At 42.1% G+C, this 23,618-nt stretch overlaps 1 protein-coding gene across 1 annotated transcript; it reads left to right on the forward strand.

Annotated features, from left to right (window-relative positions):
- Positions 1-1,257: 1,257 nt before the first annotated feature.
- Positions 1,258-21,702, forward strand: LOC133378748 (5-hydroxytryptamine receptor 3A-like). Its single transcript, XM_061613374.1, has 7 exons — positions 1,258-1,407; positions 1,937-2,046; positions 11,470-11,639; positions 12,425-12,585; positions 14,263-14,473; positions 18,004-18,171; positions 20,199-21,702. Exons 1-7 carry the CDS (start codon positions 1,258-1,260, stop codon positions 20,456-20,458), a joined length of 1,230 nt encoding a protein of 409 aa, XP_061469358.1. The 3' UTR covers positions 20,459-21,702.
- Positions 21,703-23,618: the final 1,916 nt, after the last annotated feature.

A 23,618-nucleotide genomic window follows, 5' to 3' on the forward strand; every position in this document is an offset into this window, starting at 1 on the left:
AAAAGAGGGTTGAGCGGAGATGTCCCTTGGTTTAAAGCATCATAGCGAATATGACAGGCAAGGCAGTCACTAGCCACCTGACCCAAGGAATGATGAGGTCATGAGCCCAGATATCAGGATTCAGCTCCTTTTTCGAGCCTGGAGCAGTAGGACAGAAAAGCAGTCATTCTTCTCCAGATAAACTAGAGATAGAGAAACTGTGGCCCTCCAGATATTATGGGACTCCAATTCCCATCAGTCCAAGCCAGCATGGCCAATGGTTAGGGATGATGGGACATATAGTCCAGCAACATCTGGAGGGCCACAGGGTACCCCATCATTGCTATAAACTATAATTATGTAAGGGATGCCAGAGATCTATCACAGAATTTGTAGCTTCTATGCCATACTACAATTCCTAGGATTTGTTGATGACACTAATGATAATTAAACTGGGATAAAACTGATATATATAGGGTAGGGTAGACACACCCACAGATCCTACTGCATATTTTACCAGGCCAATTGTACTGCATTTAAAAGATTCAGGAGTGTGGTACCTGATATCTAATTACAATGTATGTCTTAACAACGTTTGCAAAGAGTGTGCCTTAAATGGACAACTCACAGTAGTCTAGAAAGCAGTATCAGGACTGCAAAGAGGAGTAAGTAATGCACACTAATTTGCAGCCAGCTCTTTAATTAACCACAAGGTCAAGAGGAAGAGAAAGCAAATGTTTTTTAAGAGAGTGATCTCCACATCAGACCAACAGGCAGAAATGGAAGGATGCAAATATAGAGCCAAAAAAGTTATGAGCGAATTCAGGGAAATGGCATTCGCAACCAGAGATATGAAATGCATTATCCGACAGCCAAGAGAGGCTTCCACTTCATGCGGAGATGTTGCTGTTCGTCGCCTAAGTAAACTGAGCAGCCTAGCAATTCCTTGGTTCTGCTCTTAAAAGTGCTTGGCTCTACTCTCAAAGAAGAATGTGGAGAGCTGTTATTATTAGCTTTCTTTTCTCTTCGGTACCAGGTAAGGCCATTTATTTTCCTCTCATGCCCACCTACAACTCTAATAGCTGACAAATTGACTACAAGACATGACGGAAGGATTGATGCTGGAAGGAAGGACAACAATTTCTCCAATTTACAGGCTTTCAAAATAATGGTAGACAACAAAGCAATATACTGTGTGACTCTGCCTAGAACAAGGACTTTTGAATCTTGTCCTACTAACCCATTCATCTTCTCATTTTGTCCCTACCAGAAGCCACCATGAAACAGACTTGTGGGTACTATGATGTGGCTGAGTACCTGAACATATCTTCTAATAAGGATTTATTCTCCTACACCATACCGAAGAGGAATTGGGAAGAGACGTTAGAAGTTAGCCTAGACTTTACCTTGGTGTCCATCCTTTCAGTGGTAAGCGAGATGTATCATGATATCAGGTCTGTTCTCCAGTGGCAGGACTAAAAGCAAATATTGAGAAGGGGGCAATGAATGGGCACGGAAGTCTGGGGAGGGGGGTACAAGTGCTCTCTGAGAAATGCAAGTTGTTGGTGGAGAATTGCAGAACATTTCCTTGCTTGTTTGGTGGCTGCAATTCCAGCGGTGAGTTCCTGGCAGTGACACTAGCAGATCTGCTCGCCGGGGGTGGTGGATGTAGTAATTTTCAAACAGGGTCATCCATCTCTCCTCCCTTCCCCCCCCCCCGTAGCACCACATGTATCTGTGTCTCAATTCTCTAGGGTAGGAGGAAGCGGGTATACTAATATTCTGCCTTTTGCTTCTTTGCAGCAAGAAAAATTGCAGGTGGTCACATTCTATTTCTGGCTAAATGTGGTAAGGTACTCTTTCTCCTCCCCTGCAAATAGCAAACAGTTCCATCCTCTCAGGAGAACTCAGATTAAATTTAAAAAAAACTATTTTTTTTGGTTTTCCCCTCCACTAGATCTGGAAAAATGATTTTATCTCATGGGATCCCTTGAGTTTCTGTAACATTACTAATATCACTGTTCCTGTGAACGTTCTTTGGACCCCAGACATCTACATAGATGAACGGTAAAGCTGCTTTTATTCTATGTTGAATGAGTTTGCAAATTGTATTTGGGAGCAAATTCACAGGATTACTTTGCCTGCCTGCATCCATATCCTGAATCTGAATTACCATCTCCATATGCAGGCACTGAGAATGCTGCCCTGTGATTATAGTCCTAGGTTTAGGAGCCCTGGGCTGTGAGATTAGCACAAATATATGTAGCCTTAATAGCGGGTCTATATTAAGGTCCTGTGAATTTTGCATGGTTTGAAAGAATTTAGGTTACCTTGAGTTTCCTTGGACAGAATTTGGTTGAATTCAAATAAAATATTTCTCCCCCAAGCTTATCTGTCATGCAAAATAGCCATAATCCTATCAATGAAATAGCAGATTGTTTGAAATATTTGGTTTTACTAGATTCTTAAATTGTTACATTGTTCAGAAGGGGCATTTTTAAATGACTGGACTATTAAAGAACATTCTGCATGTTCATTATTAACATTATAACAACTGTTTTAAAGTAAATCTAAGCATCAGCATTAAAATATATTTTCATTTTCCCGTTTTTCTGTCTAAACTTCTTTACCAAAAAAAAGCATTCTCTACCAGTTATATTGTACTCAAATACATACACACACACACACACAATGTAGTGTCACCACTTTTAACCCATGGAAAAATTGTGTCCTACAAAACGCATGACCATGAGACTAAATATAACTTTCTAACAACGTATGGGTGACTCAGAACAAATTTGTTCATCCTCCTATTTTTGTGGCCTTGCTAGCCAGGGAAGGGAAAGTCAAACACCTGGCTGAATTTGGGCTTGGTAGGTCACCATTTTTTTACGCCTTGGTTAGAGTGCTGGATTGCAGCTAGGTTGAAATGTGTGCTTATCCAGGGACTCATTGAATGGCTTTTGCACAAATTGCTATTTCATCCTCAGATTGTTCCCCACCTGTGACACAGGAATAAATTAAAAAACTAAACAGAAAAAGATTTTCCCCACTACCAAAATTCTGGTTTTACCACTACAGTTTGAATTTCACAAAATGGTGAGACTTTTAATGGAAAACTAATTTTGGTCAAGTTTCACTTTTGCATTAGAATAAGCCTCCTTATTCTTAATATTCAGTATTTGTACCGGAGAGAGTTAATGAAGAGTTAAAGTAAGCCTCAATACCCTTAATACCCCTGGCAAAGTTGCCAAGCACCTCTCTTCTAAAGGAATCCACAAGTGATCTATTGTCTTGGGAAATAATTGTTAAGAAGATCTTCCTTAAGTTTTCTGAATGACTAGGAAATACCTAAAAGTCATATTGCCTTTCTTCCCCCACCCCTAAGGATGATGTAATCTAGGTGTTTGTGACAAGAATAGACAGTGTCTGAATGATAGGGGCAAGGGGAGGATGCTGAGGATACAGAGAAAGAGAGAGTGGGGTTTGGGTTCTGTAAACCAACAGCATTTTGGAAGTGCTGATTGCCTCTCTCTAGAGATCTGATGTGGGAGCCATGGACTTCAGCTATCTGCTGTTCCTGCACTTATGCTCAATCTGTATATTCGTAAAGATACTCAGGGTGGGTATTCCTCTAAATCCTTGCACTTGCACAACAGGATTTCCACCATCTCCTCCATACACACACATGCATGAGCCCTGTGCCATCCCAAAATATTTTCCAGAGCACTGGAAAACTAGAACAATATTAGGGTGTGTGCAGGGGGAGGAGAGGAAGAAAGGAGGAGAGCTTTCCATTGTGCAAGGATAAGTCTTTGCACTGTTGGAATTTAAACGTTAGTACTGTTGAATATAACCCTCAGATATTACAAAATGCCATAAGCCTCCAGTGACTTCCCTCAGAAGGAAAATAAACCCAGGTAAGGACTGCACGCTTGGAACTTCTCACAGGTCAGAGAGGTAGGGTGAGCATTGTTTGATTTAAATGAAATAAAAACAGTTTAGTAGCTCTGTCTCTTAGCTGAGCATATGTTCTGCAAAGCGGAATGAGAATTAACCAGCCCACCTTCCCCTCATACAGACTAGCTGAATAAAAGCAATAGAGACAGTAAAGGACATTAAGAATGTTTACTCAGAACCTTTCATACGTTCAGGAAACATAGGCTCTAGCTTGGAGAGAAAAGACAGAAGTAGGTAGTAGATTTTAGTCCATGACTGGGATTGTCTGGGAGAGAAACCTGTGGAGGCTTCTCTGTCCTGTGGCTTAATGGAGAATATGCAAAAAAAAGAACAATTTTCTTAGTAAAGAAAGAGGAAGAGAATACAAAACCCACCTGGTCAATAGGAAGTTACATCACAGTAAACAAGCATAGAAGTATCCCCAAATTCTGGCTAGAAGGAACATCTCCCTACTAAAAGCATGCAAGCTTGCTTATCCCAACACTCCTCCTCAATCTGGCATGTAAGAACCCCAGAGCCCAATCTTGACTCAAAGGTTCTGGAATCTCTTGGCAATGGTTTTGTCAAGATGCCTGCTGTCATCTCTGTACTTGGACAGTAGTTCATTTTGATGAATCCTTTTTGTCAGCTCATGCACTATGTGGTATTTAATTCCTATGTGCTTAGTGTGTGGTATGATTCTCTCAGTCTGAGAAAGTCTAATATAACTCTGGTTATCTTCCATCATCTGAATTAGCCCTTGTACTCTTATTCCAAAGCCTTTTAGCAATCAGTTAAGCCAAATGGCTTCTTTGCATGCTTCTGCAGCAGCTATGTTTTCAGATTCTGTGGAAGAAAATGCTATTATATCTTGCTTGTGGCTGGCCCAGGAGATAGGTCCATCTTCATATGTAAACAAGAAACTACTGGTGGATTTGGAGTCTGAACTGACTCCAGCCCAATCTGCATCAATGTAACATGCAAGTTTTGGATCACTATTAGCTGGCAATCTCAGTTTAAAGTCCATTGTCCCTTTCAAGTATCTACCCACCCTTTTGACAGCAATCCAGTCCTTTTGTATGGGTGTGCTAGTTTTCCTACTTAAAATCCCTGCACCACTTGTTATATCAGGTCTGGTGACGGTGGTTAAGTACAGAAGTTTCCCTATTGCTGTTCTGTACTGGTCATTTGGTAAAGGTTCACTGACATTATTGTCCTTAAGAAAGTCTGTCATGATAGGCATTGCTACAGGGTAAGCATCTTTGAGTTCTAGAGTCTTTAAAAGTTCAACAAACGTTTGCATATGGTTGAGGAGGTAGGAGCCATCTGCTCCCCTTTCAGTTTGGATGCCTAGGTAGTATGCTGCAGTGCCTAATTCTTTGATTTCAACTTCTTTGTTTAAATGATGTACAATTTCTATGTAGTCTCACTGAGTTGCTACAATCAGATGATCAGCATAAGTCAGGATAAAAGTCAAATGTCCATCTTTGCTTGTGGTGTACAGGCATTGGTCTACCTCAACTTGCTTGAAGCCTTGCTCCTTGAGCGTTTTATCCAGTTTCTCATTCCAGCCCTTTGCCGCTTGTTTGAGACCATACAAGCCCTTTTAAAGTTTACAAACAAGATGTGTTTATTTCTGGTCCACAAAGCCTGGGGGTTCTGCATATATTTTTCCATGAAGAAAGGCAGTCTTCACATTGAGGTGTCTGATTTGCATCTGTTTGGAGGCTGCCACGCTTAGTAGCATTCTTACTTACAGGAGCAAATGTTGCATCATATTCTTCTCCATATTTCTGCAGGAAACCTTTGGCAACTAGTCTTTCCTTGTAGAGTTCAGTTTTTCCTCCTGCATCTTGCTTCACCTTCAACACCCATCTGCACCCTATGGCTTTCTTGGCTGGTGGAAGCTCTGTCAGGGTCCACATCCTGTTCTTGTGCTGTACATCTATCTCCTCCTGAGCAGCTTTTCTCCATTGAGCAGCATCAGCTACTGGAATCTGCTTAATCTCCTCCCAAGTTGATAGTTCGCTGGGTAGTGCCAACTTTGCAAGGTGGAACAGACATAGAGGTGGTACACCTTTGTTGTTTTACAATGAGCATCTGGGAGCCTGTTCTGGGATCTGTTCTGGTTCTCCAGCATCTTCCACCCCAGTCATCTTAACATCCTCATCTGATTCTGTACTGTCCTCAGCCTCTGATTTGTCTTCTGCAGTCTCTGCCTCTTCCTTCTGCTCAGGGCTTGGGTCAGGTTGTGCAAATGTCTGTAGTGTCACTGGTGTCCCATATGTGGGCACTGGCATATCTATGAAGGATTGGACATGGTGTCTTTGCTCTTCTGAGAAATCTAGCACAGTCCCTCTTTTGTCAGCTCTGAGTTGCTCATCAAAGTAGACAATGTGTCTTATGCTGACTTCACCAGTTTTCAAGTTCATTACTCTGTAGCCTTTGCTACTAGGAGCATAGCCAATCAAAATAGTATGTTCTGTCCTGGCATCTAGCTTCTGCCTCGTTTGTTTTGCTATGTAAGCAAAAGCAATGCTCCCAAAAACTTAAATATGTCCGAGGTTTGGAATTCTACCATGCCATAGCTGGAATGGTACATGTGTGGTGCCCTGGGTTGGTAATCTGGGTTGACTTATCTGGAGATAAGTTGTAGTGATAACTGCATCACCCCAGAGTCTGCTGGGTAAATCAGCATCAGCCAACAAGCATTTAGTCATTTCCAGAAGAGATCTGAGTTTCCTTTCAGAAATTCCATTCTGCTCAGGGGTACGGCTGACAATCCTCCTGTCCAAAATGCCATGCTAATCCAGGAAGCTCTGTGTATGGTGCAAGATAAAGGCACCACCATTGTCTGTCTGTAAAGCTTTTGGTTTTCTCTCAAACTTCACGCTGACCATCGAAATGTATTTCTTTTGCATCTCATGCGTTTTGCTCTTCTCCTTTAGCAGGTAGGTGACACAATACCTTGAAAAAATTATCCACAAAAATTAGAACATATCTATTCTTCTCAAGTGAGGGTGCATGAAATGGTCCATAGTGGTCACTGTGTGTAAGATCTAGCACCTTAGTGCTTCTTCTCTCAGTCCTTGGTGGAAATGAGGGCCTGACTCCCTTTTCTTCAGTACAGTTTACACACCTGCTTATGCTATCACTGTACTTTGGGTGTACCTTGATACCTTTTGCAAGGTTCTGGTTCTGTAGTTGCAGAATCACCTTTGGATCGCGATGTCCCAAAAGCCAGTGTGCGCACAGCATGGGCAGCATTCACCATGGGAAAGGTAGGTAGGTGGAGCATGCATGTGTCTATGTGTGTGCTGGGGCCTGGGACAGGCTGGTGCCGGCCCTGGCCATCAGACCCTTTTTCATTAAAAGCTAATTGCTCTCTTTGGGTCCTGCTTTCTGAGGTCTCTTGTTATGATCAGGTAACACATGCTGTCTTTGTTCTCTCTGTTTGAAACCTGGAGAGCTACCATTGGTTGAGGAGCTCTTGGGTAAGGGGCATTGCTTAGCCAGGTGGCCTCTCCCACCACAGGTAAAACAGCATTGTGATTGGCTCTTGGATGGGGCTTTCCTCCTATCCTTCCCACTGGCCAGGGAATTTGAGCCACTTGCTGTAGGTGACTGAGGGCATTTCTGCTAAATATATTCCTCTCCAAGTCTAGCAAATGCCTGTTCAAATTTAATTTTATGTTTGTGGTATAAAAGAGAAATAAGTGGTTCAAATTTATGTCACAATGTGCCCATAAGGAAACCCATTGTCAGCTCTACACTGTGTCAGCAGTGCCGGTGGGGGCTGGAAATTCCTGGGTGGTTGGCAGGGAAGCAAAGTCCTTAGCCGGCAGTCTGGCCATAAATCTGCCAGGTCTAGGAGGAGGGGAGCTGATAAGGGCCAGGCTTGTCCAAAGCGTACTTGCCGAGTCAGGAGTCTAGAAGCGAGGTCAGTAGAGGTCCGGGATCAAGTGCCAAGGGGTCAGTCCAAAAGAGGTTGCACGGAAACTAGGAACACACAAGCCACGCCTGACGTTGCAGTCAGCAACAAGCTGCAGCCAAGGTGTGCCTTATAAAGAGCAGGGTTGACAGCAAGTGTGAGCCCTCAGCGTTTGGGCCTTAAGGAGACAGGCCTGCCTCTCTTCTGCCTGACCTTCTGCTGTCTACGTTCTGCAGGTGAGGGGGGAGTATCCTGTGCACTGTCTGTGTCTGGCTGCAGGGCCTCTGCTGTATCTGGGGTGCTCTGCAGCTGAGGGGAAGAAGGAGCTGGATTCTCAGGAGGCTCCTCCGTGTCTCCTTCTGAGTCTGCTGCTCCTGGGTCTGCTGCTGTTACTCCTGAGTCGTCCTCATCTGAGGAGTCCTCTGACGGGGCCATGACACCCATCTTCTGTTGGTCATTAAATTCAAGTCCAGTTAACTTCAATTTGTCAAATATAGTAGTAAAAGAAGTTGTTATTATTATTATTATTATTATTATTATCCACAATTTATTAGACGCCTATCTGGCAGGTAAAATCCTGTCACTCTAGGCGACGTACAATAAAAGAATAATACATAACCAAAAACAAATACAAAACAGTCAAATAAATTAAATAGAGGATCAAAATAAACCATAAACCGAATTCACAGCATTAACTACACAGCTAAACAAATTTCTCCTCCTGCCTACTCGAAAAGCCAGGTCTTCAGCTGCTTCCGAAAGCACAAGAGTGAAGGTGCTAGGCGGATGGCTACTGGCAGGGAGTTCCATAACAATGGAGCCGCAATAGAGAAGGCTTTGGACCTAGTGCCAGCTAATTTAGCCACTCTAATTGAAGGAACCACAAGAGATCTAATGGCTGAGGATCTAGTACGACCACCTTCTCCAAGAAGAGAAAGTCTGTTCTTCAAATAAATTGGGCCAGCATCAGAAAAAGACTTATAGGTTATAACCAGTATTTTGAACTTCACCCTTGACACTATCGGGAGCCAATGAAGTTCCCGTAGGATTGGAGTGATGTGTTCTCTCCGGTTACAACCCTTAATAAGTCGTGCCGCCGCGTTCTGAACAAGTTGAAGTTTACGCATGGTTCTCATAGGTAAACCTATATACAAGGCATTACAGAAGTCCAGACGGGAAAGAACCAGGGCACTTACTACAGTCGGTAGAAGATGCTTAGGGAGAAATGGACAGATTTTGTGGATAAGGGACGGGTGATAAAGTGTGGTTCGGCTTACAGCCGCAACCTGGGCCTCCATTGTCAATTGAGAGTCCAAGATGATGCCTAGACTACGAACTTGATCACTCAAGGGAACGGAGACTTGATTAAAGGTCACTTGAGTTATCCCTAATTTAGTTCGATCGCCTACCAGGAGGATTTCAGTTCTCTCAGGATTTAGCCGCAATTTATTCCTGGACATCCATTCCCCTATTAGTTCTAGCCCATTGGTTAGTTGTGTTACAGCTACCTGAGGGGAAGATTTAAAGGACAGGTAAATCTGAGTGTCATCTGCATATTGATGGAATTGTAGGCCCACGCTCCGAATAAGATCACCCAGCGGTCTTATGTAAACATTAAAGAGCATTCGGGCAAGAATCGAGCCCTGTGGCACTCCACACTCCAACGGCCAAGGCTCAGAAACCTCTTCCCCCAATGCTACTCTTTGAGTTCTCCCGCTAAGGTAGGAGCGAAACCAACGCAAGACACTTCCTTGAACACCCATGGTCATTAATCGATCTAAAAGGATGGTATGATCAACCATATCAAAGGCTGCCGACAGATCGAGAAGGGCGAAGAAAGTGTATTCTCCTCTATCTAAGGCTCTTCTTAAGTCATCAACCAATGCAGTTAAAACAGATTCAACCCCGTGTTTTGGCCTAAAGCCAGATTGCAAGGTATCTAGATAGCTGCCTTCATTCAGATGACTTTGCAGTTGAATTGCCACTGCACGCTCGATCACCTTCCCCAAAAAGGGAAGGTTCGAGATAGGTCGATAATTATTCAAGACCAGAGGGTCCAGGGCCGGTTTTTTTAGAATAGGAGAGACCACAGCTACTTTAAGTGCCAAAGGCAACAAGCCCCTCTTCCAAAGAAGCATTGACTATATCCTTAATCCTATCTCCCAATTCATCTTTTGCATCCATCACCAGCCAAGATGGACAAGGATCTATTAAACAGGAAGAAGGGTTAAGAGATCCAAGAACATTATAAATTTCAGCAAGGGTTATATGCTTTTCACAATTTTCCTTTGATTCCAGTCTAAGCTTCACCATCTGTCTCATCCATACTGTTTGAGATTTGAAGCTTGTAAAGCTGAATGAGGCTTGAAGGCCATCCAACATTTATTTAGCTGTACTACAGTCCATTACATGAATCAGCTGCTCACCTTCCAGAGAATCAAAAATAGTAGTTTTGCAATGGCATTTTTCTTTCCCCATTCTCTTAGCCCTTGGCCATCTCCCTCTGGCGTTGGGTTTTTAGTACAAGAATAAACTTTATTTGCTTCTAGTGCAATTTTTATTCTATCTTTCCATTGTTGATAATTATGAGCACTTAGCTTTGGCATTTGTCTGGTAAAAGCTCTATTGGCTTGCAAATACATTTTTTATTGCTGGTCTGAGAAGAGCTTGGTTGCAAACAACTCAGAAAAACAGCACCAAAACAAGTTTCTTTCAGCTACTGTGTGATATGCGTGGGGGGGTGGAATGCTAAAAAGACACAAAATAAAATCCTGAAAAATCTGGTTTAATTCTCAGGTTATCTGGTGCCCAAAACCTGTTTGGCTTAAATGAAATAGAAATATTTTAGTAGTTCTATCTCTCATCAGAGTTTATTTTGCAAAGCGGAATGAGAATTAACCAGCCCACCTTCGCCTCATACAGACTAGCTGAATAAAAGCAACAGAGACAGTAAAAGGCATTAAGAATGTTTACTCACAATCTTTCATATGTTCAGGAAACATAGGATCTAGCTTGGAGAGAAAAGTAGGTAGTAGATTTTAGTCCATGATTGGGATTATCTGGGAAACAAACCTGTGGAGGCTTCTCTCTCCTGTGGCTTAATGGAGAATATGAAAAAAAGAGAACAACAACTGTCTTAACAAAGAATGAGGAACAGAATAAAAAATCCACCTGGTTAATAGGAAGTTACATCACAGTAAACAAGCATAGAGGTGTCACCAAATTCTGCCTAGAAGGGACATCACCCTATTAAAAGCATGCAAGCTTGCTTATCCCAACAAGCATAATATTATCAAAGTTATTCAGACCTCCAGACCTTTTCTTTAATAGCAGCTGAAATAATGAGTACTGCAAAAATGGTTGGAAATTAAAAATTACAGAATCCATATATAAGCTTTCCTATGAGTATGTGAAAGTTTTGATTTATTTTTTATTATAATTATTTTTATATCACCCTTCAGATATATTTTATAGTATTATATAACCCATGAGGCCAATGTCTGCATGTTCACCCTTGCATGGTTATTACATTAATAAAGACGTTTTCCATGTAGGAGCCAGACCTATAGGTTGTGCAAATATGTGCAAAATGCAAACCTTTCCTATTATCATATCTTTAGGGCAGATGAAGACAAGTTCACATCCAGCCCTGCTGCTTTGTTATCATATAATGGTGAGCTGCTTACTTTTCAAGCATATCGACTCACGTCATCCTGCAGTCTGGATGTCCATGCATTTCCTTTCGATGAGCAAAAATGCAACTTAACCATAACAACTTCACTTCATTCAGGTAATCCTGCTGAGCACAGATGTATTTCTCTGAACTGTCATAATTGTTGGCTTTCCTCTCTCTCTCATTTCTTTTTCAGTGCACACCCCAAATTTGTACCCCATGTATTCATGCTGATCTCCAAACCTTCACAAATTACTCCTTTTCCACCTATGTTTGCAATTAGTAGTAGTAGTACTGGGTTCTATCTAACTAAGTTCTACTCAGAGTAGATCCATTGGAATTAATGTCATGTCCATTAATTTCAGTGAATCTACTTTGAGTCGGGCTAGCATTGGATACAACCTGTGAATAGGAGTAGTAGATTTCTTCCTTGCCCCTTCACCATGAGGTCCCTGCTGTATACTCGGTTTGTATCTTTCCAAATGTATCCATCTTTCTCTGTTTTGCATATTTTTCTTCATTGTCCACATTATTGCTCTTTTCTGCACTTAATTAATTCCAAAATTAATTCAGAGTTGCTCCTTTGGGGGGCTGACCATGGTCAGTCATTTGTGCTGATGATACATCACTACAAATTTGAGTATGATGTCCCATTGGGACTTAATTCACACAATGAGCAAGCTGTGGGACAAGACAGAACAGTTATGACACAACCCCACAAGGAAGTCCTAAGGGGGCAGGGGCAGGAAATAAACATCAAACCCAACATAGTACAGATTCCTAATGGGTTCATCAGCTATGTTTCAGTTTGTATATGTATTTAACTCAGGCCAGGACTGTGGGTTTTTTATACTGCCCTGAAGTAGCAATCTTCTATAACATTTGGTTTCTGCTGACTCTAGATCAGGAAATATTACTGAAGAGCTTGAAAACTTCCAAGAAAGCAAGCCAAGATAGTCGCCATCATTACTTAACCAATGGGGAATGGAAGTTTCAGGACCTGAAGATCATACAACATAAGCTGACATACGGTGTGGTGAACTTTAGTGCAGTCACTTACCAGGTAGACAGTTACTAATACATTTAGGAAATGTGGGAACAAGAAAATACCTCCCTATATATCTAGTGTTCATTTAATGCTTATAGGTTTTTCTCTGCATTTATAAAGGCCAGGTTTTTTTAGACATGCTGCTTGGATTTGAGGGTGTTAATTTGTAAAGAGGAAGTAAATTTACAAGGGGTAGTATTGTACTGACTACTTTTCTAAAGATAATAAATTAGTGCTTTACAATATATTGATGATGCACTTTGAGATTAAGTAATTGTTTAAGCAGAAGTTATGCAAATAGAACAGCATCTTGAGTTTGCAATCCTTACCTGTAGTAAGAGCCATTGAGCACACTGGGATCTACTTCCAAGCAAGCATGCATTGCGTTAGTATATGTGTCACTGAAGCAAGCACAACTTAGCCACTTCCAGATGACCTGTTTATTGAGCATTCTTCCTAATTTGTTTGGAGAGAGGCGGGATGAGACTGTGTCAAAGCAAGTGTCATCCCACACTTTAACTGCATTTTTATGTCACTTTGCTTATCACAGAAAGTCCAATCTTTTAGGGAAGCAGGTTTGTTGCACCAGCCTTCCCAGTCAACTATAACTGCACAACCTGAATTTGCTGGTATGTGATTGAAACCCACCCTGTCCATGAAAATGTTCTTTTCCCCTTGCAACTAGGATCACTATTTTATTTTATTTTATTTTATTACCTGCTGGTCAAATGCAAAGATGCATCACTGAACACTAAAGTCAGGATCATTCAGACCATGGTATTTCTGATCTCTATGTATGGATGTGAAAGTTGGGCAGTGAAAAAAGCGGATAAGAGAAAATCAACTCGTTTGAAATTTCGTGGAGGAGAGCTTTGCGCATACCATGGATTGCGAAAAAGACAAATAATTGGGTGTTAGAACAAATTAAACCAGAAGTATCATTAGAAGCTAAAATGATGAAACTGAGGTTATCATACTTTGGACACATCATGAGAAGACATGATTCATTAGAAAAGATAATAATGCTGGGAAAAACAGAAGGGAGTAGAAAAAGAGGAAGGCCAAACAAGAGATGGATTGATTCCATAAAGGAAGCCACAGACCTGAACTTACAAGATCTGAACAGGGTGGTTCATGACAGATGCTCTTGGAGGTCGCTGATTCATAGGGTTGCCATAAGTCGTAGTCGACTTGGAGGCACATAACAACAATTACCTGCTGGGGCTCAAGTGCCTTAAAATGTAAAACATGCATCTTTTTCTGACCTAAAGATGCAGGGATGGGTGTTATAAAATAAATAAATAAATTTATAGAAAATAAATAAAAAGGTATAGTATAGGGAAAATTCTGATTATAGAATGTTTCCCTGCCAGGCTCTCAAAGGCAGAGGAACCATAAATCCATAAATCTCTGGCACGGAATTGCACTGCTGCTGGGAGGGGGACCCATTTCAGGGCCTCTCCACTTGCTCTTTGGATTCCACCCCAGAGCCTGCCAGTGTTTCCCAGAATCTGAGTCATATTAAGAATATGCATCGCTTTAGGAAGAGAGAAGACTGTGGTCTCATCCACCCTCAAGAATCAGAACCATTGATGGATTTATATTATCACTGGGAATGAAAATATAGTTTCATTCTTTGCTGTAATATTTATATTTATTTGTGTGTGTGTGTGTGTTTTATTGTTTGGACAGATTCGTATGAAGAGGCGATCCATTTTGTATGTGTTAGTTCTGATCCTGCCAACTTCTACTCTCTTTTTGCTGGATATGGCTATTTCTTATGCATTTGCTTCTCCTGGAGAAAAGATTGCCTTCAAAGTGACACTGATCCTGCAAGTCTCATTTTTGTCTATGATTCTTAATGATAAACTACCAGCAACATCAGATAATCCGCCAGTAATAGGTAACCATCTTTTGTTGTGAGGATTATTCAGCACTACCAGCCTTTGAACTGTTGGGGGCACTCAAACAGTTTTGGCTGGTTTCATTGGACCAATTCACACTGTGCTCCGCCAAGCAGGTCTTTGGGTCAGTAACTGATTTTTAGTTGGAGATATATTTAAGAATCATCATCAGGCATTGTACAAAAATAGAAAAACAATACTCCTTAGCATTTTGCATTAAAGTGTTCAAAACACATCAAATACATTACAGTAGGGCCCTGCTTACCGGCGCTTCGCATTCCGGCGTTCCGCTAATGCGGCGCAGCGGGAAATTCATAGAATCATAGAGTTGGAAGGGGCCTTGTAGGCCATCGAGTCCAACCCCCTGCTCACAGCAGGAAATCCACAGCTAGAGCATCTCCCGCAGATAGCTGTCCAGCCTCTGCTTGAAGACATCCAGCGAAGGGGATCCCACCACCTCCCTAGGCAGTCAGTTCCATTGCCGAACCGCCCTTACTGTCAAGAAGTTCCTTCTAATATCCAATCTGAATCTACGCTCCTGCAACTTAAAACCATTAGACCTAGTCTTACCCTCTGGGGCAGCAGAGAACAAATCTGTACCCTCCTCTATGTGACAGCCCTTCAGGTACTTAAAGAGTGCAATCATATCACCCCTCAGCCTTCTCTTCACCAGACTGAACATGCCAAGTTCCTTCAACCTTTCCTCATAAGACTTGTTCTCCATACCGGCTATCATCCTCGTTGCCCTCTTCTGAACCCGCTCTAACTTGTCTATATCTTTCTTAAAATGAGGCGCCCAGAACTGAACACAGTATTCCAGATGAGGCCTGACTAATGCAGAATATAGTGGGACTATTACTTCCCTCGACCTGGAAACTATAGCTCTGTTTATGCATCCCAAAACTGTGTTTGCCTTTTTTGCCGCAGCATCACGCTGCTGGGTCATGTTCAACTTGCGATCCACTGCAATTCCAAGGTCCTTCTGACATGCACTATTCCCCCTTTTAAAGCTGATTTTGTGACATTTTGCGACATTTTCACACGACGGCCCCATTATAGTCTATGGGTTCCGCTTTACGGCTGGGGCTTGGTCCCTAACCTGCCGTATAAGCGGGGCTCTACTGTATCTTCCAATTCTTACAACAACCCGATATACCGATACAGTATATCAGTGTTATTATCCCTGTCTTACAGTTATCGGGCAGTTCTGCTCACATAAGGCAGAGGGGCACCCAGTGCTCACTAATTCACTGCAGCCTTTTGTGCCCCCCTCCAAAGAAGCTGCTCCTGAGGTTTGGGGGATCTTATGGGACAGTGTGGGATATGGTGCACACGGCTGCAGGAGGTGGGGAGCATTGGTGAAAACTGGCAGACAGGAACCCACTGAACCGGATGCCACCACAGCACCAAAGTCCATAGAACCAGAGATGGGACCCACGCATGGGCCTGAGGAACCTCAGTACTTTGCCAGTCCCACAGCACAGGAATCATACCAAGCAGGAGGCTATGGAACACAGGAAATGTGTCTGTCTTCAGGCCAGAAGGTGGACCTTTTAAGAGACTCGAGGGGCGGGCTCCATCTGCACTGTACATTTAAAGCAGTATCATGCCTCTTAAAAAAGTCATGGTTTCTCCCACGGAGTCCTAGGAACTGTAGTTTATTAAAGGTGCTGTGAGTTGTTACAGTGTTCTTCAACTTTGCGTCCCCAGATGTTCTTGGATACAACTCCCATGACCACTGGCTAAGCTGGCTGGGGATGATGGAAGTTGTAGTCTGAGAACATCTGGGGACCCAAGGTTGAAGAACAGTGTGTTATGAGAGCGCTATTCCCCTCACAGAACTATAATTCCTAGAGTTCCCTGGGAAGAGGGATTGATTGTTAAACCACCCTGGGAATTGTAGCTTTGTAAGGGGAATAGAGGTTTCCTAACAACTCTCAGCACCCTTAACAAACTATAGTTCCCAGGATTCTTTGGGAGAAGCCATGGCTGTTTAAAGTGGTATAAGGGTGATTTAAATGTATAAAGCCTCATTCTTTAAAACGGGGTGAATCATATAAGAGTAGTGGACTGAAGGCAGAGCCCTCAGTTCAACACCAACCCTTTTTTGAGCAAGTTGCTCCATAGGAATTCTTAGTGCTGCAACAAGTGACCTGTCTTGCCCCATGGGCTCCTCTGCACTACCATAAGAACATAAGAAGAGCCTGCTGGATCAGGCCAGTGGCCCATCTAGTCCAGCATCCTGTTCTCACAGTGGCCAACCAGGTGCCTGGGGGAAGCCCGCAAGCAGGACCCAAGTGCAAGAACGCTCTCCTCTCCTGAGGCTTCTGGCAACTGGTTTTCAGAAGCATGCTGCCTCTGACTAGGGTGGCAGAGCACAGCCATCATGGCTAGTAGCCATTGATAGCCCTGTCCTCCATGAATTTGTCTAGTCTTCTTTTAAAGCCATCCAGTACAGAACAGATACATTATTTTAATGTCTGATCTATTTGACTGGCTATGGAAATCTCTATTTTTTAAGTCTCATATAGCTGAGAAAGAAGGATTCCATGCTAGGCACTGAATTACTCAGTTTTGTGTTTCAGTGCTTTGAGTGAATTATATTGTCTTTAATCTGTACCTTAATTCAATACTTTACAAAAAGGGTGTGGGTTTTTTATGCATTTAATTATCATAAAAGGCAACTAGAACTTCTACAGGTTTCTGCAAGCAATCCTGCAAATTTGCCACTGTCACCATCCCGGTGACACTCCCATCACTACACAGCATTCTTTTAGCATTAGACCTAATTCGAACTCATCTTACTGCAAGCACACACAAAAGCAACCATCATCTTTACCATGCCACTATCTCCCCACATACCAAGCATCTGCCCACAAAGGAGTGCCAAACTCACATGTCACTTGTATGGTCCTTACCACATCTCTTTGAGATGCTGTGCCACACCCAGTATTAACTCTGTTTTCTGCCAGAGCCCCGCTCCCCCAATGAACAACTCCAAGGTCAAGGCCCTTGCCTCTTCCAATAACTGTCTCCAACCAGCCCTCCCTCCAATTCCTCATGATATATACGCCCATTGGTTAGGCAGCATAACTCTGTGTCTGTGGTCATGCTTTAAAGCAGAGGTAGAGAACCTTCTTCACAGTTCATGGGCAACCTTCCAAGGGCCATATGCCAGTGGTGGGCTGGACTAAAGACAAAAGTGGGTGTGGCCAGAGTAAAAATATGGGCGGAGCAATGCATGAGATTCTCACCTTCTTACTGTAGGCTGTATTACAGCCATGCAAAAGTCAGAGGTTTCTACATGCACACCTCTATCCAGGTAAGGAAGAGGCATATAATAGTTCAGGATACATTCTAGCCTAGCTGGCACTCAAGAAGGGTGCAGAGCAGGGCCATTGAAGGATGTGGCCTATTGAGAGGGTGAGGGGGTGGCTTAGTGAGAGTCCTGAATGCTGGATAGAGAGACCGAAAGAAAAGCCCTCTGAGGGGGCAGCTTTTCACCCCTCCTGTTTCTTCTTCGATACAGCAATGTTTTTCACTGGCATGTTCACCTTTATGGTCCTTGGTATCTTGGAGAACGCCGTGGTACTCTATCTCAAGGAGAAGAAATCAAAGTTCCCATCCTTCAAGGGAAATAAATTTATTAATCGAATCCTGAGGAAGAAGAATAAGGAGCCTGATCTCCCTGGGACAAGTTTAGGTAAGCATTTTCCAAAATGTAAACATTTTACAGAAAAGGGGGGGATAATCTATAAAGCGGGAGAAGAGGGTAAATGTTAAGCAGTGTCATCCACTGTTAAAGAAATTTATCATAATGCACATTTTTAGGGACACACACAGGGTTTAAGTGTACTCTTAAAAAGTCATATGGACTCACTGGAGAACTGGGACTGGTTCTAGCTCCCTCCTGAGTGTACAGTTGGAACAAACCCGAGTTTGTTGCTGTGTAATGTGTGAAATGGACCTACAGGCATCAGGTGGCTGCCATAACTCGGCTGATGAAAGAGGTAAGAAGAACATGTGGATGAGTCTATGGACAGAGAAATGAGCTACTGTAAACCCGCAGGATGACCCTCAGGATTTCTTAGGTTGATTCCACAGAATAGCCAGCCTTTTAGTGTTGTTGAGGCATAATCAGCTGAAAGTAGAATTACAATGGTGAGTTCACACAGCACTTAATATTGTACTTATATTCTCTCTGTGAATCTCACAAAGCCTGTTTTCATAAGCAAGATCCTAATATATGCTTATTCACAAGTAAGTCCTGTTATTTTCTCCTACTTCTTGCTCTTGAGTTAAAGGTTTCTTCTTTGTCCCTTTCTTCTAAAGTGGCTTCTGTTTCTCAGCTAATGCCCCTTTAATGAGTTGCTTCTTGTTTACTCATGGCCCTGAAATTCCAGGGTTGGCTCCTTAATTAGTCTGTTTTTGCTCTCACAGTGCAATTAAAGTGGCTTTAATTACTGTTTTTTGTCTTCAGCCAGAGCAGTTGCTTATACAGGGTTTTTATTTTATATGTGTGACATTGTAATAATTAAAAATAAAATAACAATAATGTATGAGCAATTGCTTTGTCTAAAACAGAATAACAATGTAATCCTATACATGTCTACTCATAGTCATAGAACTGTAGAGTTGGAAGAGGCCTGTAAGGCCATCAAGTCCAGCCCCCTGTTCAATGCAGGAATCCAAATTAAAGCATCAAAATTCAATGAGGCTTACTTCCAGGTAAGTGGGTATGGGATTGTAACCAAAACCAGAAATTAAGGGCTCTCTTCCCCCAGGCAACAGAATCTGAGCTAAAAATGGGGGGGGATATGCCAGGGCTACTGTGGGTGAACAAGAAGAAACTAATTAAAATGCCAACAGCTGATAAAGGTGTCTCACTTTCAAAGACAGGGGCAAGGAAGAAACCAGCGTTAATGGCCAAGAGGAAGGAGAAACACTTTGCCAGTCCACGTTGCATTTTAAGTTTTGCTTTGTTTTTTTAAACACAATTTGATCTGAAAGGACACTAGAACACAATGGCTTGAATTCTTTATACAACTGTGTGAATGTTCATCCTAGAGAAAACAGGTTTGTATAGAAGCCGCCTTATTTTAGTCTAGGTAAGGGCAATTTCACTCATTCTTTTTAGTCTCAAATGTGTTAATGCAATAGTAGAAAGAGTAATGCAATGTAGAAAATGGAAGTAAGGTATTACTGAAATCTTGAAATCAAATACAAGCTCTTATTCATCCATTACATGCAGGAATTAAAAAAATACATTAAAATTGATTCTAGAGCCACTTTACATAAATACCATAAGGCCATGAATCTGTACACACTTACCTGGGAGTAAATTCATTAAACTTAGTGGTGAGACTTAGCTCTGAGTAGAATTGCATAAAATGCATAGAATTGCACTGTAAGAGTCTTCCTGACTGTCCCTTGTCTGCCAGAGGATGTACAGATCTTCCCCAGGATTTTGAGTCCTGCAAGGAAAACATTACTAAGGCCCTGTCTAGAATCCAATAACTGGCATTGGTTTTAATGAAGATGGAAGTGTGCTCCTTTCAAGTGGAAATGTCCCAATGCTCCCTGATGTGTTACAACTGATTGCATTCATGTGAATCAAATTTAGAATCAAAACAATCAGCATTTCTTTAATCCTGTATTTCTTTATTCTCAAACATGGTTTCCTTGACATATTAATATATATATTTCTCATTTTCTTCCATACAGGAGAATCCAAAGAGAACAAACAGGCAGTTGAACTTCCCTTGCCAGGAAAAGCCGATGAAGATAGCTTGATGTTTCTGAAAGAACTGAATGCAGAACTGCAACAGATCAAGAAACATCTCGCTCTAGAAGAATGCCAGGACGACCCTGAATCAGTCCTGTGGAACAAAAATATGCTCCTTGTGGAGAAAGGGCTTTATTATACCCGCCTGACATTATCAGTCATCTTTTTAATCTTTACTATTGTACAGTGGTCACGCTAAATTATAGGTTATTGGCCTGGGCACAGCATTTTTGCAGGCTAGATCATATCAATATACATGGCACAATTAGTTCATGTTAGTTATATGAAGCCAGTAAATGGAATGTGACAGCATGTTTAACAAAATTGGGTTTTGTTGTGGAAGTTTAGTTCCCAAAGTCAAAGCAAATCATTCTTGGAAATATGTAAAAACAGGGCAACATTTGCCACTCATTTGAGCGGTGCAAAACCAATTAGTCAGAAGTGCTGGTTTTTCAAGGCTTCACTGAGTGACATGTTTTCTGGCTTGATGTCAGTGCATGGCATCCTTGCGCAATTGCTCCAGGGTCCCAGTGGGATTCACTGCTGATACCAGGCTCATGCATTCCTCTGAAAAAAGTGTCTGGCTCCAGGAGCTGCCATTTAAATTTCCCACAATGCCCCAGAACAACACTACATTGGAGACATTGTGGGAAATTTACATGGTGGTTCCTGGAGCCAGTTGGCTAGTGCTGCCACCAGGTAAACTAGAGAAAACCAATTGAGATAAGGGTGGCCCCACTAGTAGACATTTGGACCAGAGCCCCTTCAAACCAGGAGCCAGCTCTGTATCTTTTGTCCTGTTTCTACATAATCCCTAGAATAATTTTCTTTAGCCCAAAAGCTTCTATTAAATTAAACATTCAACTGATAAGCTGTTTTGCCAGAGTTCTTTTACATTTACTTTCAAATGTGCATTGCTGATGATTTGTAAGTTTTTGTATTGGATTTATATCATTTTGGGCTGATATGTGTTTCAATATTTGTGATTTTATTAAGTATTTTGAGTTTTGTGATTATACTGTATTTTTTTTACCTTGTAAGGTGACTTGTAACCTACCCTTAAAGGCAGCCTAACAATATTTAAAATTAGATTGAAAATACAATCGTTTAATGTTCATATGGAAATTATGAGGTATGTTGTATCCTCTTCCCATCCACGTTTGACAAATGAACCTTCTTTATTAATGATGAACAGTTCTATGTGACTATAATTTTAAACCATGCAGATAACTGCTTGATATCACAAAACGTTTTGCATGAAAAACCATTTCAAAGCAATCTTACATTTTTGGAGAGCCAATAGGCACAAATAGATTTGTCAGATTAAAGAACGTGCTCTGCGTTGGGTTGCCTTTGAAGATGACTCAGAAATCTTTAACTAGTACTGTAGAGAATACAGCTGCTCATCTAATCATGGATACTGGGAGATGTGTTCATATTCAATAAACCTCTGCACCCACTTCAAGCTGCTGTTTTTGACCTTTAAAGACCTTCATTTACAGGACCTGAGGAAGGGCCATAGCTCAGTGGTAGAGCTTCTGATCTGCATGCAGAAAGTCCTGGTTCAATTGCTGGCATCTCCAGGTAGAACTGGGAGAGATCCCTTTCTGAAATCTTGGAGAGACACTGCCAGTCAGTGTAGATAATACTGAGCTGGATGGATCAATGGCCTGACTCAGTATAAGGCAGCTTCCTACATTCATCACTGCACATCGTAAAAGCCGCCTTTCCCTATGTGAGCTCCCATGCCAAAATGTGTTTCTTAAATCAAGCCCTGCTTTGTGACTGAACATCACAGAAAGTGTGCACTGTCACTGCTGGAAGCAATTGCCTTGAGGTTGTGAGATGATCTCTCCAGTCCCTTGAAGCTGAAAGTGCCTCTCATTTACAAGTTTATGGGAGGGGATGCAAGGCGTGTCTCTTTGGTAGGACTTTTGGACTGGCTGCTGAGATACAATGTGATTGTTACGTGATTAATGAATGCTACTTCTTAGAATGCTGGAAAACAAAACCTGCCCTTTAATCACCCTTCTGGTCCAGGAGCAAGAGCACAGGCAGCCAACCTGGTGCCCTCCAGATGTTGTTGGAGTCCAACTCCCATCATCCTTGATCATTGGCCATGCTGACTGGGAGTGATGGGAGCTGGAGCCCAACAGTATCTGCAGGGCAGCAGGAAGGCTTTCCCTGAGCTAGTTGTTTTGGGAGCTTGGAATTCAAGTCCCACTTCAGTCATGGCCTTGTTGTGTGACCTTGGGGGGAATGTTGATCTGTAATTTTTGGTGGTTCACTCCATGTTTTCCTAGAAACTGGAGCAGTTCCAACCCAGGTTTCATTTGTTTGGTATTTTAAAAATATAAAATGAAATAGGAACTAAGTTTCGTGGTCCTATTTCTTAGCAGATATATGAAATTGCAAGCAGCAGAGTGAGATAAAACCAGTCCACACCTTCCCTATGCACAAATAACAACAGACACAATCTTCTTAGGTAAAAGATAAAGAATATTTACTCACGACCTTTCGTATGTTCAGAAACATAAGCTTTAGCTTAGATGAAAGAAAAAGTAGAAGTCTTAGTCCATCTTAGTCTTTGGTAGTGATGCTATCAGAGGAGAGCATCTGCCATGCGACCTCTCCCAGAAGTAAAAAAATCAGCAATGGAGATTATTCAGAAATCTCCAGGACAAAGGAGGAGGAAGCCAGGTAACTAATCCCACCCATTAGGAAGTTACATCATGTTAAACAGGTACACGGGATATTTCCCCAAATGTCCCTTAAAGTGAACATGCAAGTTTGTTTATTCTAACATCTTTTAGGACTCAAATCTCTCCCCCCCCCCCATTTCTTTCTTCTATTTACAAACTAGACTTGGTCAGGCAGCCCTGAAAGATTCTGGAAGGCCTCAGTTCAAGTACTTGTTCACACTAAAATTGTAATAAAACCATACTTTGCTTCAAGCACTTCTGTGCATTTTCCTGGCTCCCTGGATAGTTTTATGTGGTCTACCTGACATGGTTGTTGTGAGGACAAGATAGGGACTATATGGCACCAAGTAAATGGGCATCAGAGTACCTGGTGTATATAGAGGACAGACAATGACAGCTCAAAACATTTTGCTGGCTGAAGTGGTGCCCAAATGCCCCCCCTCCTTCAGCCAATACTTTTAAAATTCTTGCTTCGCTATTCAGACACCAGTTTCTGTCTTTGTCTATTCCCCACTCATGGAGTTGTCTGAAGCAGTTCACTTCACCCTGAGGCTAGGCTGGCCAACCCTGAAGACATGGTCTACCTAGGCTGTTGAACTCCATACCCTGGGCGTTTGTTTTGAGCCCACTCTGTAGATGTTTCAATATCTAGTTCAA

The sequence above is a fragment of the Rhineura floridana genome, chromosome 3 (genome assembly GCF_030035675.1).
Source record: "Rhineura floridana isolate rRhiFlo1 chromosome 3, rRhiFlo1.hap2, whole genome shotgun sequence".
In the NCBI taxonomy this organism is placed as follows: Eukaryota; Metazoa; Chordata; class Lepidosauria; order Squamata; family Rhineuridae; genus Rhineura; species Rhineura floridana.

Coding starts and splice junctions, on each gene's coding strand:
- LOC133378748 (XM_061613374.1), top strand. CDS start 1,258: ATGAAACAGACTTGTGGGTACTATGATGTGGCTGAGTACCTGAACATA. Junction 14,474..18,003: donor AGATAATCCGCCAGTAATAG/GTAACCATCTTT, acceptor TCTTCGATACAG/CAATGTTTTTCACTGGCATG. Junction 18,172..20,198: donor GCCTGATCTCCCTGGGACAA/GTTTAGGTAAGC, acceptor TCTTCCATACAG/GAGAATCCAAAGAGAACAAA.